Source organism: Siniperca chuatsi, linkage group LG15, assembly GCF_020085105.1.
Source record: "Siniperca chuatsi isolate FFG_IHB_CAS linkage group LG15, ASM2008510v1, whole genome shotgun sequence".
Taxonomy (NCBI): domain Eukaryota; kingdom Metazoa; phylum Chordata; class Actinopteri; order Centrarchiformes; family Sinipercidae; genus Siniperca; species Siniperca chuatsi.
The window spans coordinates 17,463,952-17,485,552 of NC_058056.1; the positions used below are offsets into that span (position 1 = coordinate 17,463,952).

At 40.9% G+C, this 21,601-nt stretch overlaps 1 protein-coding gene across 1 annotated transcript in view; it reads right to left on the reverse strand.

The window, feature by feature from the left end:
• pacrg (PARK2 co-regulated) overlaps positions 1 to 21,601 on the reverse strand; it is a 134,651-nt gene that overhangs the window by 54,239 nt on the left and 58,811 nt on the right. Inside the window, exons 3-4 of the mRNA XM_044167137.1 lie at positions 16,350 to 16,521; positions 9,453 to 9,602 (exon numbers count right to left, since the gene is read on the reverse strand). Of these exons, the coding sequence (XP_044023072.1) occupies positions 9,453 to 9,602; positions 16,350 to 16,521 (322 nt within the window). The remainder of the gene's footprint in view (positions 1 to 9,452; positions 9,603 to 16,349; positions 16,522 to 21,601) is intronic.

Consider the following 21,601-nt stretch of genomic DNA (forward strand, 5'->3'; position numbering starts at 1 on the left):
TAATGAACAATAAGCATTCATTCAAGCAATTGTAACTTAAACAGCCACCACTAATTAATTTTAGTTTAATGGCAGCAATCATTTCGTGAGAGTATGTATTAGTCTTCTTCGTCAAATAACGGGTATCACATTTTGTGCTAAACTCTGATATACAGTATTGTATACTCATATTTTGTGATGGCTAGGGGAATATGAGCTGTGGAGCCAGCTAAAAACTGTTGTCTTGGCAGGGACAACATTATGGGGATTTGTGTGAGTTGGGTGGGGAGTTGTGAGGGGGTTTAGGGAGTTCTTGAGAAATAGTGTGCATTAGAATGTTGGAATGGGGTTCAATTACACCCATTAGAGATGGTGAGGACTGTGACTGGCGCATACTGACAAGCCTGTGTGAGAACGGAGGAGATAAGGTTACCTCTGTCAGGAAAATGTGCTGAGGAGGGGCAGCAATGGGGGGGTGGGTCTCTAAAGACACAGACAGACAGGAGACAGACCCCAAAAATGGCAGGTGTGGAGGCATTATGACTGACAATGCCGGGCTGAGGACTCACTTGACAATCATAAGTAATTCCCATGCAGTGACCTAGAAATGTACCAGCATCGCAAGTCCGAAATCATGTCTAGAGAACTCCATATTATCTTTAGATTAATACATTTTCATAATATGTGAAAATGCAGTTCAGTAGTCCATGAAAGTGTTCAAGATGTAACTGGCAGTTATTTTACTTTTCTGTTATCTTCAGTGTACTTTTCTGCCCACATCTGACAGCAGGAAGAAGGACTATATCTACATACATTGGTATACACTGGTAATAAAAATCTATTTTATTTCTATTGTTTACTTTGTGTGTCCTTGCCTAGAACAACAAGTTAGGGACACTGTAAAAATGCTGTTTGTTATTTGTTTTGCAAAATTGTGCCTTTTTTCACTTTCAAGCAACGGGCCAGTTTGTGAAGGTGTGGCGGTTTATGAGAGCTGACCGCAACCTGGCGCAGGGTGCGAATGCTGATCCAAAGCGAGCTGGACAAATGTCTGCACACACACCAGCACTCTGTCGCTGGCTGCCTGCGGAGATGTCAAACACAATGATGTGGTGAGAGGCTGCAGGAGAGCTCCCTGCTCGCTACTAGAAAGTCATGACACACACAAAGGCACACACAAGGACACAGATTCATACACAGGAGTACAGATAAAATTACATAAAAAATCAGCACACTCATTGGCTACTAAATGGCTGACTTCCCCTCGCACCCCCACCACACACACACACTCTCTGAAGGGAGTAACAACAAAGAAGCCCTATCAACCCGATCCACGTTCAGACTGGTGCGATCACCTGTCTTTAGCAAACACAGCTAATGCTCGCACTATTCATCTCACTCTATTGTCTAATTTCGACAACTCGATAATTGTGTTACACATGTCAGGCTCCCGGAGCCTGGACAATCCGGCGAATCGTTTCAAAGTGTCCCAAATTCATTAATTACAGAGTGTGTTAATCTCATTGAGAGTGGAGGGAATGGAGAGAGGAAAAGGACCCTCATAACTCATCCAATTAGGTAATTGAGTGGATTAGAGGGAAAGAAAGGAGGAGCCCCACTGAGATTGAGGACTTTTGATTCCATAGTAAGAATACATACATGGTCGTCTACAGACTACAAGTAAGTGTGTGCAAAACCTGATGCTATCCATCTAAAAGCTCAACATTCACTTAGAGGCTTTCTCTACGTGTTACTTCTAGTCCACCCATGAATTTCTAAGGTTTAGGCATTGGAATTGAGTACACTACATGAAGACAAGTAAACTAGCCCTTTAAGGTGATCAAGCATGTGCACATGTGACTGTGTGGATTTGTGTGTTAGTGACTTACAAATGAATCATCGCATTAGTTCATGCAGGACACGGAAGTCATACGCCCCAGCCGTAATCAGCTGATAGCCAGCTGATTGAATCCTTATTCTAATCAGTCACACACCAATCACAGCCCATTCTCATAACAAGGCGGTCCATTTAAAACATGGCTCCCTCCTCACTGATCAATACTACACAAATACTGCCTCACTCACCGCTGCTGCTGGCAAAGCCTGCCTCCACCACCCCAGCCTCCACCTTAGAGTCCTAACATGCCTCAAATGCAAATGATATTCATGTCCTTCTTAGGCCGGTTTTGCATTGCGCTCCCTGTTTTGGCCTAGCTGCTGCTTGGCTAATCCAGGGAGCATTTTAAGAGTGGAGCCTTCAGCTGCTTGCATTTCCATTTGTGGCAATAAATATAGTAATAGTAATAGTAAATCTATGATGAGAGTTTTCCTGACTGATCTACTGTTCTGCTGTATGAACGCACACTGTTGAGGAACTTAAGGGGGTGTTTCCATGGGGGTGTTGCATGCAGCTTATACGTTTATCCACATGGCGTACTCCAAGTGCTTCGAGTTCAAAACTCAAGCAATCTATGTTACTGGGGCTTTTTCTCATGACCAATCAGGACAGCAGCAAGCCAGGCCTTCCCAACTGAACAACAACAAAAACACAGAGGGAAACGTTAGTATTTGTTATTACTGACCGCCCAGAGCTATCTGATCTCACAGACACAAATTAAACAGACAACAGAAAACTCTGATTAGTTTGTCCGTTCAGCCCTGCACAGGGAGAAAATATCACTTAGCACTTGGCTTTTAAGGTGTGATTGCCAGATAAGATTCCAGTATAATTCTGACAAAATTACATTTGGAGGGTTCACAAAAGGGCTGTCAAAGTGCTGTCAAGTACAGCACTGAGAGCCAATGCCAAACTTACTGTAACATACATACCAGTTAAAGAGGCATTCGAAATGACAATGATGTTAAAAGGCAATGATATAACCAGAAATGAAGCAATCACACGACACTGTTAACCAGTAGCAGTGGCTTGTGGAGATGTGAGCAAGGCCGTGCGAGTTCTGCTGGCCAGCCTCTGCACACTGCAGCAATCGAAGCAGCACTTTGTTTAAGTTGCAAACTGCCTGTGCGAAGAAGCCAAATTCTATTTCATTTTAAGCATACTGCCGGCCTCAGGGCTCTGTGCCATTTAAAGAGTGGATCCCATAATTCCCCTAAGTGCTTCACATTGCAAAAGGCACTATGTACAAATTAATGAACAAATCAACAAACACAAAGCCAAGTTCTTACTGAGGCACTCGTCTCAAGCAATTAGTAAAAGTACATTCTCTAACCTGATGGAACAATAAAGGCAGAAATATGTTCCAGCTGCAAAAGGAAAAGTGAAACATGTCCATCACAGTCTGCGAAGTAAAAAGTTTGAGGGGGTCAATAATAGACCAAAAGTATGTGTGTATATCTGTGTGTGTGTGTGTGTGTGTGTGTTCGTTGCGTTGAGCAGTCTGCCTGTCTGCCTGTCTGCCTGCAGAGCAGCCGAGATTATGCATGAATCGGGCTGCTTATCAGCTGACCTTTAAATTGGAGCCGAAGAGCGACTGCAGGCCCAAGGGCTGACGCTCATACCTGATTGGCTGCTCCGCCTCAGACCTGCTGACAATAGAAATTAACAGAGCCAGGTGGGCTTATCCGCAGGCGGAAGAAGTATAGGTTTGGAGGGAGATAGGGGGAGGTGGGGACTGCATTAATATAAAAATATATTTCCACTATTTTCCTCAACTGTCTTTTCTTAAGCTTCAGGAGAGAAGGAAAAAGTTATTATGTGCTGTGAAGCATACTAACAGTGGAGCAGGTAAGAACAGACGTGCTTGGTATCACCTGGATTTCATCTCTCACTCACTCATGCTATCTTTCCTTCCATCTCTCTTTTCTTTCTCTGTTTCTCCCACTTTTTTGCATTTTAATGGCAAAGGGGTCTTGGCAGGCTGTGATTGCTTGATAGATAGACATCTCCTGTTGGAAAGGAGTACATGGAAGAGGAGATGGGGGCTGAGGATGAGGTGTGTTCTGTCGTCTACACGGACAAGAAGCTCCGTGTGTCTGTGGAGGATGATGGATTACATGGGGGCCACAGGTTTGTGTGTGTGTGTGTGTGTGTGTGTAAACAGTGAAAGCATGGCAGTGAATTAATTTTTCACTATGGCAGCTGGAAAAGGTCATTAAATAAAGCAAATGTTTGTGAATGGGAATCCCCAGGAATTAACTTCAACACCATATACGCATAGTTCAGTGTTCTGGCAGTAACCAGGAGCATTACGTTGTATTGTGGAAAAGAGCACAGGTGGCTGAGTACATTGGCATACGCTTGGCCTTCTGTCAGATTAAACTGAATAGAAAAAAAAAGCTTTGGTTTTGCTTCTGTGTGTGTTCATGATAGCCATTTCATATGTGACAGTTACATGTACACCATCTCCATCCACATTTGATGGAGTGTCCTTGCCTCCTTGTTCCTGACTGTCCCTGTCCTTCTGTCAGGGAGCGGGGCTGGGGGGTAGATATGAGGTCAGCTAGCTCTCCCTGTTTGTTTTTTTTTTTCATTCCAACAATCCAACGTGGGCTGTAACTGATCCGCTGTATTCATAAAGACATCCAACATGTGCTGTAAGTGCGTGTATGTGTGTGTCATGTGATACACAGATAAAGCAGGCCCACAGGGGGAAGACAGAGTGGCCAGCCACAGCACTGCATCTGTCACCAACACAAAAACCTCAGCAATTGCCCAGGCACAGAAGACAGAGAGCCACTATCACAACCTCTGCTTGTGTGTGTGTGTGTGTGTGTGTGTGTGTGTGTGTGTGTGTGTATGTGTGTGGAGGGGGGGGGGCTCAGCAATGCATGTGGGTGAGACCTTATCATAGCTGGCCACATTCCTAGCAGGAAGATAAAAGACGCCAAATGAACCAGATCACCGCAGAGTGTGTGAGCAATGTATGTGTGTGGATATGTGTGTGTGAGAGAGAGTGTTTGTCAGTGATGAATAGGCGTTTAAGGACCTACACCTTACAGATAAGCGGAGAAAATCATCAGGACAACAACAACAACAACGCTACAATGCAGGCTCAAATAAATACCAGAAGAGCCCTCCAGGCAAACATCAACTACATTCATGTACAGCGATGTAGAGGCTAAAAATGTCATGAAAAAGATCCCTGAAATAGTGATGCTGAAAGAAAAAAAAAACATTCTGGAACCAATTAATTTATCGATGAGCTGCGTTTCAAGCTATTCTCAGCATACACTGGTGGCGTGTCCTTGGATACTAATAGTCACTAATCTTGATCGAGATGCGCAATGTACAGAGAAAGGCTGAAATTATTGACGATATCAGGTTAAAACATGTATGTTGGCAGACATGCAAAAAAAATTGCAGAGCAGTAAATTGCAGCAATAAATGTTTTATTTGCGACATTTAATGTTTTTTTGGTAACACTTTATTTGGATAGTCTGCCTACAGGTAGAACTGTTTTGCTTTTTCTGAAGATGTTTAACAGATTATCAATAGATTTTATGTGACAATTCATGAACACACCCTAATCAAGATGTTTTTTGTGCCTAAACCTAACCAAACCTAGAAAACGGTTTTATTTGTGAACAGCTGAATTGTTGCTAACTAATAAGCTGTTGAAATGTTACAAATACTCTATAAACAATCTGTAAGTAGACTATCCAAATAAAAAATTTTCTTCTAATTCAGGCTTAATATACTTTTGTTTTATGTATTTTTATTTATAGTAATTTAAATTAAATTTAAATTTTTGATGTTTATGGTTCAAAATATTACTGTAATTTTTGATAATAAAGTTTAATGTTCAACTGCAAAGTATCTTTAGTCAGACATCTTCATAACAAAAGTTTGTTTAAGATATATGTAGGTAAAAGAAAAAGAATATTGGCTGATATAGTGTAATTAGATTTTAATTATTCACACGAACTGATATCAGTATTAGCCTCAGAAATTCAGTATCTGTCGGGCTCTAGAGTAAACTATATTCAAGACTAGGGGTGCACAAATTCAGCTTCTTGTCTTCCAGATTCCAATACCTCAACTTAGGATAGCAGATACAGAGTACCGACACCAGAGTCCTCTTTTTTTTACCTATTTAAAATCTGTATACCTCACTGAGTGGAACTCATTAGGATCAGTTTTAATGTAAAGTAACATAGTAAGATGACTGAATGAATGGAACTGATAGTGGAAACAATGAATTTTATAATGACAGTGAAGAAAAAAAAATAATTTAATGGGGTCATGTCTGGCTATTACATGATCCACTAAGGTCAGTTTTGGCACCCATTCGATCCTTATACAAGCCCCTAGAATATAGTCTCTGTGTAGTTTTCTCTGTTGCCTTACAAAACTCTACAAACTCTCTTCCTCAGATGACGTACAGTAGATGAGTTCCCTTGCTTCAAGCTCAGAAGAGGAATTTGCTGGATGAGGGAGCACATCTCTCCTTCATAAGGAACGTTGTTGCATTTCATTAGGGATAAGATTCATCACAGCAAGCAAACAAGAGAGCCGTGCAAATCGCATTGGAGGAATTCCTACACTATCCTCAACATTGTCTCTCACACACAAAAACACACACGCGCACACACACACACACACACACATACACAAACACAGCTGATATGCAAAAGGCACAAAGAAAACAAAAGCTGAGAAAGCTGATTCAGGAGACAAAGGGGTACATCAAGGACGGTGATACTATGTGATTGCTCATTATTGTGCACTTCAAAATGACGCATTACTGTGTCAGAATTTAAGAATGGCAGACGGCTGCCTGGAGTTTAACATGCATATTTTTTCTCATTGAACAATGGAGCCGTTCCTTTTTCAGAGGTCTGGTTCCCAGAGAGGCTGAGCATGTGAGTCATGAGTGTGTTGTCCTGGTCAGAGGTCCAGTGCTCTGTCTGAGTGAAAGGACACCCGAGGGTCCATTTTGGAGATGGCTGTTGAGTTCCACCCAGGAAAAATGGCTCAGATAAGGCCTGTATACAGACCAATTTAACAGGTCACAACCCTGTCTCAGAGTGGGAGCGAGACAGCAGGAGTGTGTGAACACAGCCTAGGGGATATGTCCCATGATGACATGCTGGTGATATCTCAGTGTAGCCCTGACGCTACAGTAGTGGCTGTCAGCCTGTTGATTCACAGCTCCAACAACTGGGGAGACAGGGACAGAGTCAGGTTGTATAGCCTCAACTGGGACAGTGTGCGATTATATATGTTTATATGTGTATGTGTGCGTATATGTGAGCATGTAGCAGATGTCTAGTAGAGCATTATGTGCCCAAGGCTGGCAGACATAAACAACAGTGAATAGAAAGAGACGGAGACAGAGACAGAAAGCTGGGGCCTTCCACACTGAAGTCAACAGCTGCATATGGGACACAACAGATCTATTCATGACAGATGTACACAAATGTAGACATGCACACACACACTTGGCACATACTGGACAGTAGCCTGGTTGTGGCTCAGGCGATAAGAGGGATGCCATGCAAGCTCTCTGAGTTACAGTGTGGGAGAGCCAAAAGGAGATGTTACCACACACTACTAGACAGTCCTCTGTGTCTTCTGGTGTATTAAACAAAATGATCATGCCTGTCTGCTAGAGGCAGCACGCTGGCTCTGGTTGAGATAGCCGACTGAGCGTGGGATGGAGCTGGAGGTGTATATAAGCAATATTAGATAATAGATGGACTTCAGTGAAAGCTTTGATATCGATATAAACAAGCCACATAAAACAGAAGAAAGACAGAGACAAAGACACACAGAGAAAGAAAGAGTGTGAGAGAACAACAACCCTAAAATATTTGCGTATTAGAGAGAAAGAACACAGAGTTCTAGTTCATACAGTCTTTGGTCCCCAAAAGAAAAGCGTCTATTCTCTGTATTTGAAGTCATATCTTTCTATGTTAGCATAAATTGACAGCTTATCTAACACTAAAGTTCCAGATGGAAATGTGAGAAAATAATAACACTAGGAAACATTCTTTCTGTCTATCTATCTATCTATCTATCTATCTATCTATCTATCTATCTATCTATCTATCTATCTATCTATCTATCTATCTATCTATCTATCTATCTATCTATCTATCTATCTATCTATCTATCTATGAACTTATATATGTTCTTACTTACTTACATACTTGTATACTTTACTTTGGTTAAACTTTCTGTATCATTCAGCTTCAACTCTAAACAAACTTTAAAAAGAGAGAAACAATACTGGATACCTATAAAGTACATGAAGCACTGTCCTTGTTTAGCAGATTGCGTCCTGTGCTTTGGCAGCTGTATGGACCCCTCTCTGGCCCAGACTGGTCTCTCTGGGAGAGGTCAATAGCAGGGACGTCTGCCAGGTGAGAGGTTGGCTCAGGCTTAATCAATGCCCACCAGAGGAGGACAGACAAGCGGGCAGGCAGGTAGACAGGCCGGCACGGTAACTACCAGGCAGAGATAAAACTATTCCTGGTGGGGTTCACTGGCCAACTGCTGAGCCTGCGCCATGGCGGAGAAACTCACGCTTCAACAGGGTTTAGGGGATTGATTTGACAGCTAATTTACAGAGGAGATTTGCATATGGCCATGCACTAATAAGGCAGGCTTTTCTTTTCCATCCTATGTCTTTCCACGCTATCTCTTTCGGCTCTCTTCTTCCCTTTTTTAGGCCCTAGCAAAAAGTAACAGATAATGTAAGCGAATTAAAGAGACAAGAGATTCAAATTGGATATTGATTAAGAGACTAAAGCCTTGTGTTTATTCCTGTTAAAGCCTGTGTTTAAATGATTGATTCACAATGTCACTCTCCACATCCTACTGACTGTGTGGTGAGCCGTGTTCGGGATTGGTTGTGCCTCTAAGCATTCAATGGGTCCACATCATGTCACACCATGCTAAGTGCTTTGACACTGCCACACAAAGAGCCCTGCCTATCAGATGCCAATCTCCCCAGGTCCTGGAGTCACCCAGGTAGAGGCTTTCAGAGAGAGCAAGGGCAAAGTCACCTCAACAGCCCTGCACAATGCAGCTTGACTGACAGCAGAAAGGACAAAATGGAGCTTCTCTGTCAAGTGGATGTTTAAGTGGAGGGAGGAAAGGTAAAAAAGGATTCTGGGACAGGTGCATACATTGAATCCACAGAGAAAATAATAGGTAGAAAACAGGATGCTTTCTGCCTGGAAGTCGCAAGACTCAGTCAAACAGAAAGCAACACTTTACATCTGCATAGCATTTCCACAGAACTGAGCAGCTCTGTGGAATCACCTGGTTTAACCTAACCACAGTCTTAACACTACACATGGATATCTATCAGTGCCTTTCACAGGCTTGTAAACATTCAACAATAACAATTCACTGACGTAGTAGCAGTACTAGCACAAAAAATTATTTATAACACAAAGGGACATGTTTACACAATGACTGCTCCACAAAAGTGCAGAGACACGTCACGCTAACACACCATCTGTCAATGAATTAACACTCAACCATTTGTATGGCTGGAACTCACTGTTCATGTTCTTGAAGATGTTGAGAATGGGGAGGATCTGCCTGTAGTAGGGCACCAGAGCCTCTCCCACCATGTCCCCAGACATGACCAGATGCTGCAGGACTTTTAGGGTGGTGCAGATTACCTGACGGTTCCTTGTGTTCAGGGCATCTGGAAGGCAGGACAGATGGCAAAGGTCACCTAAGTCTAGAGGTCAAGAAAAAGGTCTGCAAGGGCAAACGGTCAGTACATTTTTAAACCAGCTTTTGTAAACTAGATTTACAGGTTGTTTGTTCAGGCAGGTGGAGGTACAGTAAATGTAGAGTGATTCTGACAACTGAAACTATATGGTACATAAGAGTGGTCTTAGCAGACACACACAGCCAAAATAGGCATAAATCTTAACCCCCACACACACCCTTTCCCTTGAAAGCATTTCCTTTATAGCGGGGCTTTGATTTAGACTGGCTTGTCTGCAATCAGTGATTTCAAATGCACTGGGGAGGCAGGAGTAAGTGAGAGCCAATCACTGGGCTATTTGGCCTACAGCTGCACTTAACTCTATCTCCCACTGATAGAGAGAACAAAAGAGAATGATGGTGGGAGAGATAGAGGGCTAGAGAGATCAAGAGAGAGAAATACAGAGAAAGAGAGAAGGGAAAAGTAGACAAAATGTCAGAAAGAGATATACAGAGATGTGACAGGCAGAGGGCAAAGGGTTAGAAAATAACTGTGATTAGCAACTAAGACTGACATATTTGTCTAGTTCTTTGCACTGGTTTTATTTGTTCTCTTTTAGTTTTTTATGTGAGCTTCTGCATGAGTGCTGGTAATTACCTTTGTGCAGACTGTCAGTTTAAAACAGCATACCCCAAGATAGAAAAACAGACCTGAGCCTTTTCTCTTTATAAAACCTTAAACTGTCATTTGATGCCTACTTTCACAAAAAGAAGATGGTAATGGCATCACAGCGCCAATTTTGTCAGTAAGCACCTACAACAACAAAAATGAAAGGCATGAAAAATTTCAAAAGAAAGAGTTACAACAAAGACAACAGAGTGTGAGCAGAGACACTGAGAGCTTGTGGATGATGGAGAGGTGGAAAAAATGTGTGAGCAGGTGAAAGAGAGAGGCAAAAAAAGACTAACTACCTGTAATAAAAAAGCTGAATAAAGCACATTTTCAATCTAGCAAAAGACACAAGAAAATTACCAAAAAAGTAAAAGTATTAAAACTGCTTTTTGGTCTTAAAGGGAAAAAAGGAATGTGCACTGTGTCACAGATGCATGCCAACAAATTATGACCAAAACTAATTTATTAAAAGTCTGTCGCAACAGATTCTGCTGACAGCGCTTGAGAAATTTCAATTTATAGAAGTTGCAAACATAAACTTAATGCTCTCTTTCCCTCTTTCAATTCTCTCTTTCTCTCATTATCTCTTGACACCTGACTTTGCAAGAGGGGTGGTCACATTAACGCTCACAGAAAAAATGGCCGCCAACAAGACTTGAAAAACAAAAATGATGAAATGTGTTTACTCTTCAGTTATGGTGAGGACAAGGCTCATTGCCATAAGTGCAATAAAGTGCTTGTTTCTCACTCTTCCACAGATATTCTATCTTCCTCATCCACTGCAAGTCATGTTACTAGGGATTCACCAGTCCAAAATCTGTATATCTCACTGCATGTAATTCATTGGAATAAAAACTCAGCGCATGTTGTGACTGAATGAATGTAACTGATAGCGAAAACACTGAAATTTGTAATGATACTGACAAAGAAACTGTATTGTGGATCAGTCACATCATGATCATCACAATACCAGATCTCCTTAATAGGGTCAGTACTGGTCAGTGCATCCCTACATTGATTTTATTATTTATTGTTTATTTTACAGGGACAATGCACAATACATTTACTGCACCAGGTATAGCTAAAAGCTCATTTCATTTATCTGTAGTCCCTGGGCGGAGGGCACCAGTGATGTGCAGGTTAACAAAGTTAAAGATAACAGTTAGCTCTGGTGAATTAAAACATTTCACTTTGAAAACAGACATGATAACACATCAATATTAGAATCAGAAAAAAAGAAAGAAAATACTAATTTCCAAGTAGGCAGTATACCATCAGTAATCAAAACATCATTCATTAGTACATGAATGTATTTCACATCATATTATAGCTGTGCATACAGTGTTTGTTTTTATCTTTTATTATCAAAAATATCAGATGGTATACATTTATACATTATTTACATTATTATATAAGTTGTATAACAAAGACAATACGGCGGGAAACAAATCACACATGACATAAACAAAAGTGAATAAAATGGTGCTAAATCCAATAAATCACCCAATAAACCAAACAAGTGCTTAAAGACCTTAAAATAAAAGCAAAACCACTGATACCTAACATCCCAGATCAAAAGAAAAGAAGAGGATACAGTGTTTACAATGCTAATAACATTGCTGCTAAAGAGAGAAGGTAAATAAAGAATAATAAAGCAATGTTGATTCTACTCATAGAATTCCTTTCTGTTTTGAGCAAATCAATCTAGAACTGAATATCTAAAAAAATAAACGTAAAGTACCAAACCAATAAGCAGTACGAGTACGATATGTAATTTCAATGACATCATAACAATACCCATCCCTAGCAACATACTGAAACTGACAGAGAAGACTGACTGAGAGAAAAACAGAGCAACAACTTTAAAATACTGTGTATGACAGTTAGAGCACTCAGAGAAGAGCATACTGCATCACCCAATGCCTGTGTTAAAACAGCTCAAATGCAAATACAAAGCTGTCACAAGCATTCACACATACACACATAACAGTCACACGTTGATACACACACAATCATGCGAGCATGTACACGCACACACATTCCAACACGCATGCAAACACATGAAAAGCAATGAGACAAAATGTCAGCCTCAGTCATGAGGCTGCACAGGCAGCGCTGAACACGGCAGCAACAAAATATGAATGACGTTATACAATGTAGAAGAGTCATATAAACAACAAGAGGCTAATAGGTCGAAGGAATAAAACATTTTACACTCTCATCACATTGCATTAATACAATTTTGTGTGAGAAAATTACCAGTTGAACCGAGTCCATTGTTTTGTGTCCATTTGAGTGTATGACAAGTTCGCTAAGGAATGTCTTTGTCTCAGTGTGTGTGTGTGTGTGTGTGTGAGGCCTATACAGAGGACCAGTGGTGGAGATGATGCTGAATGAGCGAATGTATTGTGCTCTATGCCATCTCTCCATCTCTGCCTTAGTGTCTCCCCCGATAGACAAGCGCAGAGATATCTGCCATCACAAAGATAAGGTGGAATGTGGAATGACAGGAATTTCAAACCTACATAACAAACAATGAAATTCTAATTACCAGCCAGCACAAACAATTTTCCCTGCTGTGACATTTGGACCACGGGACTGTTCAATTATTCATTGGCACTCTCGCCTTGCTGAAAAAAAAAAGAGAAAGGAAAAAAAATTAAAAGAGCGGGGGAGAAGGCAGCCGTGGGCCTGATATATTAATGCTGGTATAAATCCTGTGTTAGGACAAATCTGAATAAAGTAATAATCTATTCATGCTAGGACCTGTTTCATATTCAGTGTGAAAATAAAACAATAGTGACCTTGTGTTCTGTTTCCTGTGAAATGTCAGAGGTAGGGTGACACGTTGGAGTGTTTTGCGCTGAATTGTTCTCGTTCCTTGCATAAATATACTTTTCAGATCAGAAGATGTTCCTGTGCAGAAGCGTAACTGAGGATCTTCTTGTAATAGAAGTCTCATTTTGGTTCAAAGCTGAACAAATGTTATGCCAATCAACTGAGGCTCAACGGAGGCATGGCTCTGAATCCTCTTACCTATTTAAGGAAGCCAGAAAAACCCAAACCACATAATTTCAGTCACATTTTACCCTTTCTTCTTAAGTCACCATGGTACTGCTGAACATGACCTTTTTTGTTTTTACTTAAAGAAATATCAGTGTTTCATATAAAATCATTCTTTCTTCTTTCATTCTTTCACCATATTCTTTCTGCACATTCAGGTTTTTGATTATTTTACAAGTGGTTACTTCCAAAAAACACATTTTGGGAGAAAAAAAAACACCTTCTAAAATTCAGCAAAACCACAAAGATGTATTAAATCTGTTAAACTATAAAAGTGTCTTTCTAACATGGCACAGGGTGTACAGTGGGAAAGAGTTCAGTCTAAGTCACAGAGGACAGGGCCTTAGAGTATAATGTCAGCCAGAGCCTTCTTCATTGTATATTCTCATTGGGTGACCTGCAGTCATCATCAAAATTCACCAGGCCCTGACGTGACTCAGTCGCTCTGCAGATAAGAGCCTGCCAGCACATTGAAGATGTATTAACGTCAGAGGAGAAAAATATATATCTTGCCATTTTAGACTGCAGACAGCTTTTTACTTTCTTCCTCTTTCCACCATCCCTTCTTTTTCCCTGCTCCATAGAAAAGTAATTAATCTGCAACAGAGACACGGACTGGTGGCTTTGCCTTGTGGATGGCGAAACAGACCTGATTTTTAATAAACCAAAAAGTTAATAAGGAGCAGGCCATTTAAAATTCCATTATCAGTGCAAAGTGTGTGTTTTTATGAGGAGCATAACCATCACCTTTGGTCTGGCTTCCCAAAGGCAAATGACCAAAACTGCTGAGGGGTATGAATTTATAAACTACTGTCTAAGTTAGCGAGTGACCCAGTCACTGTGTTTAATATCAAGTTATGTATAAAGTGGGTGCCTCTTGATAAAGGGCAAAATTAACCTTAGGCTGTCCAAATATCTAAACTATCTGTGTAGAGATGCTGGCAAATTATGCACTTGTGAAACAACATATTGCATTGGGTATGGCATGAAAATGATCAAATTTAAATGTATTCAATTAATTTTATTTTACTAAATCATTGCTTTTTCCATTATTTAAAAAATAGAATAGACAAGTAAATAATATTGTAGTTAAAAATACAGTAACACTCATGCGAACACAAAACTAGGTATGTCACACAACATAAGATGTGTAAGACCTTGCAGATGTGCGTGCTCAGTGCAGTGTGTAGTGTGGTAGCAGACTTTGTGCCAGGCTCAGTCTGTCACTGTGTCTGTGTGTCTCTAACAGTCCTGCCTATTGTTGGCCGTTACGCCCCTCTGCCTCCACAGACATCCAACACCCACACATAAACAGGGAACACACTCCACATACACGTACACACCACCAGCCAACTGCCCATGACATGAACACTATCCCAGGCTCACTGGGCGCCACTTAAAGGCTCCCACTTTGAAACTGACACTCCACTTGGCAGCGGCGCCAAACAAAAGACTGTGTGTGTGTGTGTGTGTGTGTGTGAGCGCGCGCGAGTGTGAGACTGTGTCTGTGCTGAAATTTTCCAACAAAAGCCACACTCTGCATTCCTCTAACTTCTGTGTATCTTGATCCTCCTCGTGTTCGCCACAGAAGAAACCTTTCCTGTCCAGATCACTGTACATTGTGATGTCTATTTTTGAAGTCATAGACCACTCCACCCTGAGACATGACCTTTCCACCCACCTCCATCTGCCAACTTGAGTGTGTGACTGTGTGTGTGTGCGTGTAAACGTGTCAGCGTGGAAAGGTAAGGAGGCACAACACAATGACACAGTTAAATGTAGCATGTCACCACGTTGCACATGGCAGATTATCAGGCATGCTTTTAGAGCCAACTTCTTCCGGCAAATGCAAAAACAAGGACGCTTCGCCCTGAGGGTTAATGTAATAATAGGAACAGTATGACTGTGAAACCAAATTAGGACTTGTCACAGGACTGGCTGTATGGTAATGTTAGAATCTGTTGTAGCGCAAGTGTGTAAGACAGGTGAGTCTATTCCTAGTAAAATATGTTGTTCTATTTTGGTTGCACTCCATTGCAATATTGTCTGACAAGGGTTTGAGCGTGCCATTGTAGTTAATTATTCAAAAATATGTTAATACATTTTAGATATAGTTTGTGATGAATATTAATATTGATTTAATCATTGATTTCAATTATTTCATTTAATATTGATAATACTGTTATTTTAATGTATTCTCAAGTATTTTCAAGCTAAGTCAATTTTGAGAAAATTACAAAGAAGGACATTCTTTATGATACCTCATGTTAAGTTACCTAATATTAGGTTTCTAGGATAGGCTTTTTATTTAATTTGTGCCCACAACCTGTGTGTGTTATTAGCTTCTGATTTATTTAAGGCTAAACTACAAGCAACTGGGAATGTCTTCTAGACTTGGGATTTGTCTGAGATCAGCAAACAGTAATCAAAATTTCATCAAAATAGTAAATAATGAAATAATAACATGCAAACATATTTATTAAGGCTGCAATTAAACTCTAACTGAGAAGATTACTTGGCTGTCAGTCACTCACAGAATAATGATAATATTTACTTATAGAAAGGTTTGTAAAACTAATGCAAATGAGTAAGATAGTAGTGCCATTTTGCTGCCGAAGGTAAGTGAATAGATGACGCGCTATGTGACTATACAATGTATTTTAGTACTGAAAAATAATATCACGTTAAACATATTTTAAATGCCAAATCTTCTGATCCTTCTCTCCTCCTCACTTCGTAGCTTTACAGCTATGATCTTAACATTCGAGCACATTTAGAGCTTTATTGGAACATTTCAAACAATACTAATAATTGTATTTAAGCTGACACAATACCAATATTTGTACGGTATTTGTGTAATCTTGAGACAACCATATTTTCCCATCAGTGGCAGGGGATCACTGTAAAGGTAAAATGACCTCAACATACACAGGATCACTTGGGAAAGGAGCTGTGTTGTGTGTGATTTGTAAACCATGAGTGCAGACACCCTCCCAGACTTACTCTTGATGGGGATGATGAGCTGGGGAATGACGGGCTGGATCTTGGGGCCTCCGTGCTCCAGCATGTCATGGACTCCCTGGTGGGCGAAGAACTCGTACGGATGAACAGTCTCACATAATCCATCAAAGAACAGAGGCAGGTAGTGATGGTAGTCCAGCTTCTCAATCTCCACCTGAGGACAGAAATTTACATTTACATTACAGGCATTAGTAACAGATTCATTAATCCAGAGAGACTGACAAAGAGAGAGAGGGGGTAGAGTTTCTGTCCTTTGCTCAAGGGCATTTGTTTACTGGACAGTCTTTCTCCCTACCCACTAAACCTTCAAGCTCACTCAGATTCACACCCATACCTGTGCATACAAACATACAAAAAACACACACACACACACAAAAATGCACAGTGAAAGATATGGCAGATGAAAATTCCAAGTGTTCTCGAGGAAATCAGTTATTGGCATAAAGCTCCCTTTCATTCTTTGCCCTTTCTCTTTGTTTGTCCTTGGCTTTGCACAATATCTAGGGCTAAAGCTCCTCTTGCAGCCATTTATAACCCTTATAGTAAATATGTACATTCATATACTCACATACACTCACACACACATTAGAGGGGGACAGCTGTTCAGGAGATCATGACACAGCAGCATGTGGCATCTTGTGGGTTGACATGTTAACACCTGTTTACACCATTTAGAGGACAGACAGAAAGGCGCAAACACACACACAATCAAGCGATAGATGAAGACATTTGTCCAGCTACAGGCCATGGGCAGGCATTGTTGTTGTTTGGCTGAGTATGTGGGTACTGCGTGACACATTAAAGTGAAGTCTTTCGTGTGTGAAGCCATCAGAGAAAAGCCACTTAGGCACACTGGGCTGGAACGAACAGCTGACCCAAAGGAGGCTGTCCTTGAGCCTTGTGTGTGCATGTGTGCGTTCTGAAAATGATATAAAATGTTACATGTAGCCATGGCTCATGCAATAGCTGTGTGTACTAGATCTAGTTACTGAGTGTGTATTTATAACAGGGGTATCAGCTTTAGCCCTGCATCCCAATGGCACTACTGTTGAGCGAGGGGTTAGAGGTTGAATGGGTGATTCTGTTTTTCATGTAATGAAAGGAAATCCCATTGGTGCAGAGGCAAATAGCCCCCAGCAGCCAGCAGTCCTTGAGGACAGCTGAGGCCATAAGGAAACACTCTCTTGTCCCACACACACACACACACACACACATATACACACAAGCACCCTGCTGGGTCACGCTGGTCTGTGCTGAAATGTCACCCAGGCAGTGACACTCTGTGCTTTCAAGTCCCCAGCCCTCGCTCAGCCGCCGGTCAGAGCTGAGACTTCAAAGAGACGGGAAAGGAGAGAAAAAAGATGGAGAGATGGCAAGATGGCGGCAGAGAGCTCACACTGTTAGCGCAGAGAGACAAGGCTTATTGCAATTTGCCGGCCAACCTTGACCTTTCCTTGCGCTTGGTCAAGATCATCACTGTGAGTCAGGCGGGCTGGAGATGAGAACAAAAGCAAACATGAGCCCACAGAGAAGGGGAAGAGACGGAATGGAGGGTAGAGAGGGTGAGGAGAGGCGAGATGACACTAATACACAGCACTGCTTGCAAGCCAATTGCAAATTTCTTTGGCCACAAAAATGTATTTGATTAAAAAATTAATTAATTAATTAAAACTTTACACTATGTTAAAATTGCAGGTTAAGAAACTGAAAACAGATTGCAATTGCATTATACCTAACTTAAGTGTTCTGATGTGCTATACTGTAGGGCACTGAGAGTATACATGTTTATGTAATCTATTGTGTGTGTATTGTGTTATCATGTTTTTCTCTTTGTCATTACATTAGGCACATGTATAGGAGTTTAAATAGCTGTTTAATGACTTGTGAGTATTATTTGTTTACTTTTCAATTATAATTTTTACTTTTAAAATGTCACTAATATGAAGACACATTATATAAAAAAACAGAAACGTATGAAAGCTATATCTTAAGCTTAGTGCTGCTAGCCCACAGTCTTATTTAAATTTTTTTCCAAGTAACAATGTCAGTAGATTATTAGGTCTCACATTTAAGCAGAAACACGATCTCACCTACCCCGTTGTGAACCTGAGATGTTGTGGGAATAATTATCTGGGAGCATGAATGTGGTGTTGTTGTGAGAACTCTGTGACGCTCTTAATCAAAATCACATACAAAAAGCACTTCGGGACTGGCATAACATTGCAGTTAGCACTGAAGGAGTGGGGACAATCAGCAAACACCTTCACATACTCACACTCTTACATAGTGCACACGCACAAATACACACACATTCCCAGGGAATCTTAATCAGCGGCTACGCTGAGCGGTAACTCTTGCATCCGTTATCGATTGTCCGCCCAGGTTTGTTTGTCTTTGGGTTCCTATGGGAATCCCCCTGGAGTCCAGGGAGTCAATGAGAGTGGAGCACAGAAAGACTATCAGCCAAGTAGCAGCAATTAGCCCTGGGACACAGACCTGCATGTCTCCTCTGGTCAGCGCTGCAACAGCAGACACACAGCAACAGAAGCAGACTAGACTAGGAGCAAGCCTGAGGAGAACCTGTGCTCATTAAACAACAGTTTCAGAGGCCCCTGACAGGCACAGGAGACCAGGAGGAACGAAAACAGCAGGTTGCCACTTTAAATACACAATAGCTGGACGTGATTGTGTGTGGGGGTGTGTGTGAATACATGCGTGTGTGGATGGATGTGTGTGTGTGTGTGTGTGTGTGTGTGTGTGCGCGTATGTATGAACGCTTACATGTGACTCCACGTATAGCCTTTGCATGCTCAGATGTGATAAGCTATTCGGGTAGTTTGCCAGGGTGGTGGGAGTCATTTATGTTAAAAAAGCTAAGGGCAAAATCACACAGAGACTATACAGCAGGATAAAATACAGTGTGAAAGTGACAGAGAATATGAGAAGAAAAGAGAGAGTGTGCATGTGTGTTTATGTGTTTTCACTCTGCTCCTGAAGCAATTGCTGTGGACTATATCAAATGTGATTTGGAGAAACTAGTTGACCTCTCCCATTATATAAAACCACACTTGGCTCTTAGGTTGTGGGTTGTAGTAGAAGTTTACACTTCCAAAAGAGTAGTTGTGGTATAATTTATTAATTTCTCCCTGATCCTCCACCTTCGAATCTAACATCATGGGTGAGGTAGGTGTGGGTGGAGGTCAACTGTCCTCTACAGCACCATATCCTTCTACAACTCTGCATTCGCTAGGCCACAGCCATTTTTTTTTTCAAATTACCCAACTATTTAATCAAATGCCTCTCTAAATGATACTATGCCCACATATTCCATTTCAGTCAGAAATACGTCAGATTACAGAAGCTGCGGTTTCACTTTAAGGTGAAACTGCTAGCAAATGTTGTCATCCGATCCTGGGTTCTAACCTTTGTTGTCTTATTAAAAGCATGTCTCATAGATCATGCAAGAAACAGGCGGTTTCACAATGATGCTATTTTAATTGATGATGCCATAATGACGTGACCTGGATTCAGCTTTCTGTTAACACAAGTACAGGTTTCTGTATTAGATGAGCTGGCAGATGAGCTGCTGTCAATTATTTCAGCTTTGAGAGGAGAACAGGCTTCCTATCGGTGCCACTCACACTATGAGTCATTCATTACACAGTCACTATGGCCAAACAAACATCCATTAGTTCTGCTGAAAACGTATTATCGAAGACCAAAAGGGAATCCAGGACTCACATATAATAGCACATAGACAGTGTGGCACACATCTAAAAGATATTTTCACTCAGGACAGAGTTAGGCATTGAAAGAGATATATGTTATGGGGATGCAGGAGGAAGGCATGAACCAACAAGCACTAAAAATAACAATACATACAACAACAGAATTCCTAGCAGTCACCAGTGTGATCTTGACTTCATGGTGCAACTAGGCACGTTGTTGCTCTGAGAAACCATGTCAGTTTCTAAAACCCCATCTGTGGTCAGCATATTATAGATTTGCGCCTGTAAATTCTCTCCTAAAATAAGAATTATGATGACACGACACTTTACAGTGATTTTGTCAGTTATTTTTGGAGAATTTCTGTACATGCAGGACAGCATTCTTGTTTCTGACAGTCTTGTTTGTTGTTTCTGACACTCTACCATCTAAGGATCAAATACAAGTGCTACAATTTAAGAGTGGCCCTGTATGATGATGATGATGATGATGATGATGTATTAAAATTATTATTTAGGGTGTAACAATAAGACAAAATTATTAGCTGCAATCATTGTTTTAATTTTCCTACTGAGGGAGCTATGGCCGTTAAATGAAGGTAAAGGAAGCACTACATGAACCAATTCAATAAGTATCAGCTCAAATCACCATGAACACTTTGACTTTGTGGATAGCAATATCCCACTCTTTAATCTCAAATATGATTTGTTTGCCCCACCATAAAATTAGTCTTTTGGATGCAAAGACTGTCAGTGCCAATAAAGCATATTGAATTGAATTGACTGTCCATAAGGGCAGCCTCCAACTCCATTCTGTGCAGCTGCAGACATCACAGTTTGGACTCTTGGCCAGAGAACTGTTGATAATGGTATCAGTCAAACATGCAAACAGACAGACAGGGAAGTTATTCAGTTCTAGATTCCAGCCATTTTGTGGAAAAGATTACGTGGATTTAGCTTTCAACGTTTGTCTGCTGTGACAACAACTTCAATGCACATTGCAAAGTGCTATCATCACGATGTTAAGAACTGATGGTGTGCACGAAATCTTTCTGTAGGGGTTGTTGAGTTGGCCATATCCTCAAAAATGACTGCTGGTGCCCACTTCACTGCAGGTTTCTGCTCACTTTAGCTCTTAACATATCACTGAACCCCTTTCTACATTCAGCGTTTGGTTCTTCTAGAAGATGTTAACATATGTTGACACCTCCTCTTTAACTACATTAACAAAATGGCAGCAAAATAAGTGCTGGACTTTATTGTGTTATCCTTGACAAACAATCTGAGATGTAAATGTTGCTTTTTATTGTCAACTAAAGTAAACTAAACCAAAAAGCAGCCTCCGAGGCAGATTCAAGATGTGATTTATTAGAGAGAGATGTTGCACCTCTTACACACAGATTTCAATCTTGTTTTGAGAGAAGCTTTTATGGTAGAACCTCTTAAAAATCTCAGAAATTGTCATGAGCATGCTGCACACAACAGGTACTAATAATTTATTCATCCTAA